We start from the raw sequence: 12,417 nt of genomic DNA, 5'->3' as shown, positions 1-12,417 counted from the left end.
GTCTATTCCTCTTGTATTTGAAAAAAAATTTTCGACATAGTGAATTTTCTTCTCCTCTTGCGTGGTTTTTTTCCGAAAGGGTTTCACGTAAAATTTATGTGTTCTTTATTTTTATTTATTTTATTCTATTTTATTTTTCTCAAATTGGTATCGAGCTTAGGGTTATTCATCTCGATCACGGTAATGACGTCTTTGAAGTATGAAATTCATTGTTGGATCGCAACACCGATTTGCGTTGTGGCAAATTAAGATGCAAGCGATTCTTGCAGATGGATCTAGAGGATGCCCCGCTAGGATAGATAAGATGCCTTCGACATTAACAGATGAAGAGAAGAAGCGTAAGGATCGAAAGGCATTAACACAATTACATCGCATTTGTCCAACGAAATTTTGCGGGATGTGATGAAAGAGAAAACTATTTGCATTATGGAAGAGGCTAGAACAAATATGTATGTCGAAAACTCTAACAAGCAAGTTGCATATGAAGCGGCGTCTTTATGCTCATCGTTTGGAGGAAGGTGCGTCGTACACGAACACTTAACAAGTGTTTAAAGAAATTCTCTCAAACTTGGAGGCCATGGAGGTTCAAGATGATAAGGAAGATCTAGGGTTGATTCTACTTTGTTCGTTGCCCGTCTTATTCAACCTTTAGAGACACGATTTTATATAGCCGCGAGTCTCTCACGGTTGATGAGATTTATGATTCTTTAACCTCGTATGATAAGATGAAGCATCTTGTGGTTAAACCCAACTCTCGGGGAGAGGGTCTCATTGTTCGTGGGAGACAAGACCGGAATGTTGATGATGATCGTGGTAGAACACAGAACGGAATCCTCGTGGTAAATCTAAGGGTAGATCGAAATCTTCAAGCAGAGGTAAAACTTGCAACTTCGCAAGAAGAAAGGGCACATTAAATCTGAGTGCTATAAGCTACAAAATAAGATTAAAAGGAGGTGCGAATCAAAAGGAAAACAACGGAAAATTCGGTGAAGGCGATGTTGTAGAAGACTACAATGATGGTGAACTTCTAGTTGCTTCATCAATGATTCTAAAGTAAGCGAGGAATGGATACTTGATTCAGTGCACCTTCCACATGAGTCCCAATCGGGATTGGTTTACAACTTATGAAACGATGTCTGAAGGTGTTGTTTTGATGGGAAATAATGCTTCATGTAAAATCGCGGTGTTGGAACAATTAAAGTTAAGATGTTTGATGGAGTTGTCGAACACTTAGTGACGTGCGGCATGTTCCGAATTGAAAAGAAATTTAATTTCGTTGAGTACTCTTGATTCAAAAGGGCAGATACACAATGAAAGTGGGGTTTTAAAGATTTCAAAGGGTCCTTGTTGTGATGAAAGGGCAAAGAAAGATTGCCAAGTTATATGTTTCTGAGGTTCTCTCATTCTCGGTGATCAATTGTCGCTTCCTCTTCCTTGTCGGATGATGATATTACTAAACTTTGGCATATGCGCCTAGGGCATATGAGTGAGAATGGCATGGCGAAATTAAGCAAAGAGGACTTCTTAATGGGCAAGGAATTTGCAAACCGAATTTCTGTGAGCACTGTGTTTTGGGAAGCAAAGAGAGTTCGATTCACTAGAGGAATCCATAACACGAAGGAAGCGTTGGAGTATATCCATTACGATCCGTGGGGGCCGTCCGAGTGCCTTCGAGAGGTGGAGCTAATTATATGCTAACCTTTATTGATGATTTTTCCGGAAAAGTTTGGGCGTTCTTCCCAAGCGAAAAGCGATGTGTTTTCCACATTTAAGTCTTGGAAAATTATGATTGAAAAACAGACGGAAAAGCAGATAAAATACCTCCGTCATGCACAATGGCTTAGAGTTACGCTACGATGAGTTTAATAGATTGTGCAAGTCGGAAGGATCATGAGACACTTGACGATTCGTCATACTCCACAACAAAAGCGGCGTTGCGAACGAATGAACAGAGCGATCATGGAGAAGGTTCGATGTATGTTGTCAAATGCCAACTTACCAAGTCATTTTGGGCGAATGACCTCTCTTGCATGTTTTTGATCAACCGATCTCCATCCGTTGCCATTGAGAAAAGACTCCACAAGAGGTATGGTGCGTAATCCTGCTAATTATTCGATTTAAAGATTTTTGGGTGTCCTGCGTATGCTCATGTTGATAATGGAAAATTGGAACCGAGATCCATTAAATGCGTTTTCTTGGTTATAAAGTCGGTGTAAAAGGCTATAAGTTATGGTGTCTGAAAATAGAAAAGTTGTGATTAGCGGAGATGTTGTTTTTGATGAAACGCTATGCTACCTAACTTATCTCTTAAAGACTCTTCCAATAAAGAAAACCAAAAGCGGTGGAGCATCGATTAATACGAATCAACTCCTCAAGCCAAGACAAAATTGAGAATAGAGTTGCTTCTTCACCGCAATACTCTATCGCCAAAAAGCAGGACAAGAAGAGAAATTAAACCTCCAAAGAAGTATGCCGAGGTTGATCTAGTTGCTTATGCTTTAAATGTGGTGAAGATATAGATGCGAATCAAGAGCCATTTAATTATTCGAGGCGATTAGGCGTGAAGACTCGAGAAAAGTGGATGTTTGCTATGCAAGAGGAGATGGAATCACTCCACAAAAAGCGAACATGGGATCTTGTAAAACTTCCTAAAGGTAAAAAGGTCATTAGTTGTAAATGGGTGTTTAAAAGAAAGAAGGGACTCGGGAGTTGAAGAACCGGATATAAAGCAAGGCTTGTTGCAAAGGGTTACTGATCAAATTCAGTGGACTTCACAGATGTGTTCTCTCCGGTTGTTAAGCATAGTTCGATTCGAGCTTTGCTTGGTATTGTTGCCATGCATGATTTGGAGCTTGAGCGGTTAGATGTAAAAGCGCATTTTGCATGGAGAACTTGAGGAAGATATTTACATGCAACAACCGGAGGGTTTTATAGTCTCGAAAAAGAGGACTATGTTTGCTTGCTTGAAAAAGTCCCTTTATGGTTTGAAACAGATCACCAAGACAAGGGTACAAGAGGTTTGATTCCTTTATGACTTCTCATGATTTCAAAAGAAGTAGTTTTGACAGTTGTGTCTACTTTAAGAAAAATGTTGATGGTTCTTTTGTGTATCTACTTCTTTATGTTGATGACATGTTGATAGCGACAAAAGATAAAAGAGAGATAAGAAAGGTTAAAGCCCAACTAAGTGAAGAATTTGAGATGAAAGATTTAGGACCAAAGAAAGAAGATACTTGGTATGGAGATTCTCGAGATAGAAAAGCAAGTAAATTGTACCTAAGTCGGAAGGGTACATTGAGAAAGTTCTTTGCGGGTTCAATATGCGAGTGCTAAGCTTCGTTAGTACTCCTTTAGCGACCCATTTCGGACTTTCATCGGCCTTATCTCCTCAATCGGATAATGAGATTGAGTACATGTCACATGTTCCATACTCTAGTGCGATGGGATCTCTCATGTATGCTATGGTTTGTTCACGTCCGATTTATCATATGTAGTCGGTCAAGGTTAGCGATACATGGCGAATCTGGTAAAGAACAACGGAAAGCGATTCGATGGATTTTAAGATACTTACGAGGTACTACTAATGTTTGCTTACAGTTTGGAAGAACTAAAGATGGAGTTATAGGGTATGTTGATGCTGATTTTCTTGGAGACCTTGATAGAAGAAGATCTCTCACGAGTTACGTCTTTACAATCGGAGGTTGTGCAATTAGTTGGAAAGCCACTTTGCAAACTACGATCGCTTTGTCTACCAAAAAGCTGAGTACATGGCGATTCTTGAGGCTTGTAAAGAAGCTATTTGGTTGAAGGGACTATTTAGTGAACTCAATGAAGACCTTCAAATCAGCCAAGATTTTGTGACAATCAGTGCCATCTTTCTTACAAAAGATCAAATGTTTCATGAGAGAACAAAACACATTGATATTCAAGATCATTTTGTTCGTGATATTATTGCTCGTGGTGATATTGTTGTGAGCAAAATTAGCACTCATGAAAATCCTGCAGATATGATGACTAAGTCACTTCCTATAACCAAGTTTGAGCATTGCTTAGACTTGGTTGGTGTTCATTGTTGAAGTTAAACCCTTAAGGGGTTTTTGGAAGAGGTGAAGAACTTGTTTATTGAAAGTTCGCGATGAAGAACTTGTTCATTGAGAATTTGTGTCAAGGTGGAGATTGTTAGAATTAAGTGACCCAAATTCTTATTTAAATAAAATACGATGGAAAATAAAATAAAAGTAAAATCTATATAGAACTAGACTTCTTTTATTTTATTTTAGAATAAGGTTTTAAACCTTATTAAACTCCATCTATTTTATATTGATTAGGATAAGGTGTTTCAATCCTACTAGAATATGGCTTTGCAAGCCTATAAATAGACATAGTCTATTCCTCTTGTATTTGAAAAAAATTTTTCGACATAGTGAATTTTCTTCTCCTCTTGTGGTTTTTTTCCGAAAGGGTTTCCACGTAAAATTTATGTGTTCTTTATTTTTATTTATTTTATTCTATTTTATTTTTCTCAGTTTTTAAATAGAATCTGTTAATAATATATTTTCCGCTGCAAATGCCGAAAAATGAGTTTTTAATAAAATCCAAAATAGTTTTGAATAAATGGTTGATTTTTACAAATGAAATATTATATGTTTCGATTATTAAAATTAATAGGCTTTTTTATGAAATTAAGATAAACATTCGATTTCACTTATTTTGAATTGATAAGTCAATGATTTTAAGATATATTCAAATCATGGAAGTTTGTTTTAGACCATTTTTCGTGGACAAAATGATTTTGGAAATATGATTGAAAATAAAGATAAATTTTTTATTTTCACCAATTTTGAACGAACTAGTAAATGGTTTTAACAAGTACATTTGAAAATTTCGAAAGTTTACTTCGGCCATTCTAGTGGCCAATGTAACTTTTCGGATTCAGCTATAACGTTTGATTCAGGTATGAGAGGTTACATACTGAGTACATGGATTTGAAATAGAGTTGATAAACTAATTTTAACATCTCCATTCTATGGTGCATTTTGTATTTATGAGAATGAACTTAGAAGGTTAAGGATTTTAAAATATTTTTATTGGTTAAAGAAACCATAAAATTTGGGAAACAATTGAAATGCATTAAGTTAGTACATAGGTTTGCATCTATTGGGCCTAGTAGGGAGTCATTAAACATTATGTGTCTTTTTTCTCTTAAGAAAATCAAGATTAAGTTGTTTTTGGTTGCTTCGACACTTCAATATTATGAGGTTTGACACCTACTTGAATTAACCCAACATGGGTATATTTGTAATTTTTCTTTTTAAGTTTGTTTATGATGGCCTTTTAAGTAATTGGATGGTCTCATATTCCATTTTAGTAGGTAAATTATTTTGTTTTTATATATTCTCACAAAGGCATTTAAACTATGAAGTGTTGATATTTTATATATTTGGTTTGTAGAGACCCTTGGATGGGTTCAATAATAATACCTTCGAAGGACATTCTTATAATTTTCTTTTTACTTATTAATAGTGTCATTGGAAGTTTGGTTGGATTATTTATTGATCTAATACCCTTAGTGTAGTGATATCGTCTATGTACTTATGTACTTGTAATTTTTGAATTAATTGGTTTAATAAATTCCATTATTATCATTAATATCTATTGTATAATGTCTTCAATGATTTTTGCACACAAAATAAAATGGAAGCAAATATTAGCTCATTGATTAGCTAATGTTTAACTAATACTATGTGCATTATGTGATCGGGTCATAATGCGAGAAGAAAACTTATATTAGTAGATAATCTAAACAAGTTCATAGTCTAATCGAAATTCAGCAAGTTGATTAAAAGACTATTATGTCGTCTATCAATTCCAATTGGGGGGTACCTTGTCTTGGGTATTGGAGCAAACGACTCCAGAAGATAGAAACATAGATGTGATTGAGTGAATTGATAGTACATTCTACAGGACATAACTAGAATAAATCCTAGATCTGTTTATAGATTTATTTACTTGTGACGTTCATAGTGTGATTTACCTTAATCCTAAGTAAGTGATGAACTGCATACGCGTGACTTGTATACTTTGATATATTAAAAGCCTACGTTCAATTGGAAATAGAACCAAAAGTTGGTATGTTGGTTATATGACTTTTGCACAACATAGCTTCACTCACAATAGTAGAATTCATAGCTTAATAAAAGATAAATGATATCCTCTCATCGACATTACGTGATAGATGGAAAAGTAATGTGGTCACATATCATATTTCATAAGACGAATAATTTAATTACTATATAATAGCAATTGACTTTTTCATGAAGAAAGATGACCATAAGATAAAATATGATCATATTGGGAGAAAATTTTTTATCCTAAAGAGATTAAGGATGTCCTATGAGGGTAACAGATATATGATAAGGTCATTGGACAAGCTCTTGATATAGTAGCTTTCATAATGGTATATAATGAAGAGCATCACCACATTTGAGTTCGGGATCGTCACTGGATGTTGAATTAACAAAACGAACCGAAAAGTACTTAACTTGCGCATGGAAAAATAAAATTATACGCTGATTATAATTCAACGACATTTCTATAATCCAAACATTAAGTATAATATAAAACATTAAAAAAACATAATTATGGAATGAAAATAACATGCAAAAATTATCAAGTTCAATATGCTATTTCACATCTCATATATTCAGACCATCTCATTTCTCTCTTTTCATAAATCTATCACATTTTGTAAATAATAAAAAATCATATAATGCATATAAAACACTTTTCATAACAACATCCAATTCCATGTTCTCATGGAACATAACGTACTAATGTTCCCAATTCAATTCTCAATTCACATCTCATTTCCCATTTCATTTTTTTTTGTCATATCAAATACATATAAATCATTTTATCATTTATATCCCTATTAACAAGACTTAGACTTGAATGGATACACAAATCCAACCAACACACCAGTTAGCACCTAGTGCTTCATCGGATAAATCCGAAGCAAATAGTTACGCCTAATGCTAAAATAAGTTAACACCCAGTATCTCATCAGTTAAATCGAAGTAAGTCAACACCCAATGCCTCATTGACTCAAAGTCGAAGCATCCTTGAACTCTTCCTATCTTATGATATGCCAATTATATCCGACTCTACCCGAACAGTAATAGGATATTCGTTACTTATTTCATACTTAATTAATGTATAAATTTACATCAACTATATAATAAATTCATTTATTAAAATCATATAACAACAAATATCACAATAAGCATTCAATTTCACAATTATCCAATTATTCATATCTTCTACATAGGTTTCAATTTAGTCCTCAAGAACATCAACCATTCTCATCAATTGACTCACCTTAAATTCTCACCATGTGCATACAATTCAAAATGTAGAAATTTACTAAAAGTTCAAATTATAGAAACACAAATCGTAGACTGCGAGCTATTCGTCGACGACCTTTTCTTTTTCCTTTTTTTTCGAGGAATTTGGCTCGACGTTAGCTACAAAATAAAACAAGCAACACATTTCATCAATACGCAAACAATTTCACAATCAATCGCTAATTTATGCAACTTTTGCATTTTATTCAATTTAGTTCCTAAAACGAGGACTAACATAACTTCCACATTTAGCCTCAAATTTTTATACTAAATTAACTCTAGGCCAAATTTAACTCCCTATTTTCATATCTACCCTAAAATTTTAAAATTTCCGCATTTTGGTCTCTATTGCACAAAATCAACCATTGACTTTACAATTTAGTCCTTTTGCACTTCTAACCTCAAAATCTATCAAATTGGTCCATAAAATTTTAACTATTCAACTAAAGTAACATCCTCAAATTTTAACAATAACAAAAAAATACAACATGAGTCAACTAGCTCGAGATACTGGGATTTCAAAAACATAAAAATTACAAGAAAATGATTAAATTGCACTAATAGCTTGGACATTGAAAGTCCTCGGAGTTTCGTTTTCTCCCCCGAACCCTTTATTTCGAAAATGAAAAATGAAAAGGGAAATGTTTTGTTTCCGGCTACTTAATACTAGGCTATAATTTTTTTTATATATATATGATTTTATAACATATAATAATATTAATTATAACATATAAAACTTATATTTAAAAATAATTTATCACTTAGCCGTCCACTACAAAGAACAAAGGTTTAATTGCTCTTTAAGGCTCTTAGCTATATTTTACCTTATAATTTAATAATGAATCACACTTTTATCACTTACGTGATTTAGTCCTAATTCGATACAATTATTGACCGAAATTTAATTCACTTCTAACATTACTATATAAATATTTAATAAAAATATTTACGAGTCTGACATAAGGAATCAGGTTTTTATTTGATTCCTCATATCGGACTCGTAAATATTTTTGTTAAATTGATATAAATATCGGACTGTAAACAAACAAAATATTTTTTTATATATTGATTTACAAGTCCAATATTTAACAAAACTTGTTTTTTAATGATTTAATGAAGGAATGATTAAAAATTTTAGTGTGGCAAATGGTGATGAAATTGAAATTTTTTGAAGTTAAATGACCAAAATAGAAATATCTTAATACTTGAGTGACCTACTGTGCAGTTTACCATTTTTATTAATAAACAGTAATTTACTCTGACTATGTGTTAAAAAGTTAATTGTTAAGCCCAAAATTGGCCCACACTTTAGGAAGAAAAAATTGCGAATCCAATCTGTGGACGGTTAGACCTATAACGGAATCCAAACTCCCACAGCAGACAATGGCTCTTCTAGGCGACGACGGACGCGGCTACGACCTAGCTCGGCTGCTAGAATCATGCGGTGTCTGGAGAGAATGGCTCGGAGATTCCACCTACGCCTCTTTCGTCCATTTCCTCTCATCTCCTTTGGCTTGGGAATCCTTCATGCGAGTTGACGACTCTAAGTCTAGGGCTCAAATCCATCTCCAGCTCAGATGTCGTGCCCTCTTGTTTGACAAAGCCACCGTCGCTCTCTTCCTCAGATCCCACCCTACCACCGCCGCCAATAATTCTTCTTCATTCGCCGTTTCAAAGCTTAATCCTAATTGTAAGATTTTTTTTTTATTTTCACAATAGCTGGCAATTTTTAGTTATTTGAAAAGATAATGCACTTATTTTTTTGCTTTGGTTAGATTTACAGTTGCACGGTGATGACGTCTACTTTACTTTCGAGGCTTCGTCACAGGATGGTGGTGCTGCATCTAATACGGCGCCGTCGAAGGTTTTACTTTCTCTCTTTACTTCACTGTTTAGTTTTAAATTTTCCGGCTGAAGTGCTTATATTAGTAAATAATGAAAACAAAATTATTGTACATTTGATACAACTGAGTAAATGGTGAAAATTAATTATCACTTCGAATATGGTTATTTATGTGTAAAAGTAAATTCGTGCAATTCATATGTTTAAAAACAAAAAATTCACCTTTTAGAATTTTGATTGATTTTTACATCCAAATGTTGTTGCCCTTTCTCTCTTACGTTTAATTCAAAGTTTATAATATTTCCTGTTTTCTGGGAACCAGTCTAAACCATCTTTTAGTGCTGGATCGAGGTATGGTGAATCGGAATTTGATAGCTTATCCCGGAGATATAGGAACGACGAGTTGCCGGAAAATTGGTATAATCAATTTATTGAGAAGTACAGACTTACAAGACCTTATAAGCTGTCGTTTGGGGACCGGGAGTCTGAAAAACGTACACCAGAGGAGATGACTACGTACCTTAGAATGCTTGAGAAGCATAAGAGAAGACGAGTTGCATTTCAGGAAGATCAGTACATGGGATATGGAAATACTGGTCTAGAATCAAGTTCCGGCTTAGATGGCAATAATTCAGCTGATGATGACACCCCTTTTTTCCCTGAAACAATGTTTATGATGAACTGTGTACCTGATAATCCACTTCCACCAACAACCAGAGTGCGGGATAAGAAGGCAATAGAATTCTACGGTGTGCTTGATACTCTACCGCAGGTTTCAACCCGAAGCCCTGTTATGATTGAGAGGCTTGGGATAAGGCCTGAGTACCTTAATATGGAACAGGGTGCAAACATAAATCGTGGGAAGAATCCCAAGAAGCATCTTAGTCAGGAACAAGCGTCACAGATTGCTCGAAAGGTTATATCACGGTTGCTAACTGGTGTTGGGTTTGAAGGTGCCACAGAAGCTCCAGTGGAAGTCTTCTCTCAGTTTCTTAGCTGTCATATGTCTAAACTTGGTCGTAATCTAAAAGTTCTTACTGATAATTACAGAAAACAATGTACAGCAATTGAACTAATCAGGATGTTCCTTCAAACATCTGGATATAGGTAAACATGAAATCCAATTTGTTTTACTTTATGGTATTGATTCTAGTGAACTTTCTAAAAACAATTATTTGGGTGCCCAAGTAGGATGTTATCGGTTAATATTATAAAAGAGAATGTATATTGCATGGATGCACTGTCATGGAATATATATTTTTGGCACATTTTGGAGCAGGAAAAACTTTTGAACATGGTTCCCTTCTAATTATAAATTTGAACCAGTTTTTAGAATAGCTTATGAATAAATTTATGACTTGAAGAAAACTTACGTCAATATCTGTCATCATGATTCGTTGTAATTTCAGTATTAAGATGCTACAATATTAATGCCTAATTTAAACAGTTTCTGACAAAAGCATGTTCATCTTGGATAAAATCTAAATGGCTGGTCTGAAACTTGCCCTTCCCTTTGAATTAGGTTGTTCTATGTATGCCTGTATGACTACACAGTTTTATCCCTTTTAATAAAAAGTTTCTCTCTTTAATGCATTATCTAACACGTTTTTTTAATTGCAGCAACTTTGGGGCTCTAGCTGAACTTGTCAAGGATAGTACCAGGAACTTAGTGCAACAAACTCAGCAACAAATGCATGCAATCCAGACTCAATTGCAGCCACAGCACCAAAATGCTCTTCGAATGGCCCAGCAAGTATGTATAGTTTTTGTCTCCTTTGAACAGCTTGCATGAACATGTCTTACCTAAAGGCAGCCTCAAAATAAGCCTTCTATACACCTTTATTGTTTGTCATTGCACTCAGATTTATCTTTAGCAAGCTGGATTTTTATGGTTACAACTTTCTCTGGGGCTCTTTATGGTTCTGGGTTTGCCTGCTTTTTACTCTTGATATAGTCTTTGGTAGCATTACATGATATGTTTACTTTGAATGTTCAGCATTTTGGTTTGTAAGGTTTATGGATGAAAATTTTGAAGGGATGTTCCTCGATTTGGCTTATCTCCTTTACTGGACTCTTTACTTTTTAATGTAGTCTTTTGCATGTTGTGATCTTCCTAACAACATTTGTTTGATAATTTGCTGGTGAAGCTTCAAATGACAAGACAGATGCATCCACAGATGCAGCAGATGGTTCATCCTCAAAACTTAACATTTCAGCAGCAGCAGTTTGATAGAATTATGAGGCGCCATCCATCCACTGCTCGTCCTGTTATGGATATGGTGGATAAAGACCGACCTTTAGTGCAAGTTAAGCTTGAAACCCCATCAGAGCTGCCCATGGATAATAATGCGTTTAATCCTATGAATAGCAGACATCAGCAAATGCAGTTCCGTCAGCAGCAACTTGCTGCGATGTCAAATCTGCATTCTCAGCCAAATAGTCAGTTCAGGCAGTTGATGTCTCCACAAATTCCTCAAACACCGTAAGGGAGAAAAAAAACACGGATGGAGAATTTAATTTTTATTTAAAAATATTTCAACTCAATAATATGCTAAATTGTAACATCTTACTTGTTTACATGCAGGAATATGGGCATTGTTAGAGCTCCTCCGGTGAAGGTCGAAGGTTTTTCGGAATTGATGGGTGGGGATAGCAGTTTGAAGCATGAAGTGGAGGAAAATAAGCTGACCTCGCCCAGCACCACCACCAAGTAAGTACATTTCCAAGTACATGTATCAGCTTATTTCGACAGTACGAGTTTCACTAATATGTTTTGCATATTTTTTTTGTTAGAAAGATAAGATTTTAGTTTTTACTTTGTTCAAAGAATTGTATTTATGATCGTAGAGGTCTGAATTAATGACTGACATGAAAAATGTATTTCAATTTGGATTTTTTTCTTTAATGTGATGGTAAAATATTATTAAATTAAAAGCAGTTGAAAGAAATCAACCAGTTAAAAGTTAAAAATGGCACTTTAGTAAATGGCTATTATAAACAAAAAAACAGCAAGATATATGTGGATAGAGAGTTATTCAGTATTCCGAAATTGTTGCAAGTTTCCAACTTTTTTTTTTCCTCTTGGAGTTGGATATGCTTAGTTGGGGTTAGGTTTCGACAAAGTGATTTTTATTTGGGGTTAGGCTTGAATTAATTTTTTTATTTAAACTT

General features: G+C 34.6%; 1 protein-coding gene across 1 annotated transcript; it reads left to right on the top strand.

The window, feature by feature from the left end:
* The first annotated feature begins 8,679 nt into the window (after positions 1-8,679).
* LOC108476939 (uncharacterized) lies at positions 8,680-12,180 on the top strand. The gene is made up of 6 exons (XM_017779318.2): positions 8,680-9,093; positions 9,179-9,267; positions 9,569-10,353; positions 10,867-10,999; positions 11,394-11,728; positions 11,831-12,180. The coding sequence occupies exons 1-6, from the start codon at positions 8,787-8,789 to the stop codon at positions 11,958-11,960; spliced, it is 1,779 nt and encodes a 592-aa protein (XP_017634807.1). The 5' UTR covers positions 8,680-8,786; the 3' UTR covers positions 11,961-12,180.
* Positions 12,181-12,417: the final 237 nt, after the last annotated feature.

Source organism: Gossypium arboreum, chromosome 12 (genome assembly GCF_025698485.1).
Source record: "Gossypium arboreum isolate Shixiya-1 chromosome 12, ASM2569848v2, whole genome shotgun sequence".
In the NCBI taxonomy this organism is placed as follows: Eukaryota; Viridiplantae; Streptophyta; class Magnoliopsida; order Malvales; family Malvaceae; genus Gossypium; species Gossypium arboreum.
This window is presented reverse-complemented; position numbering and strand designations above follow the sequence as displayed.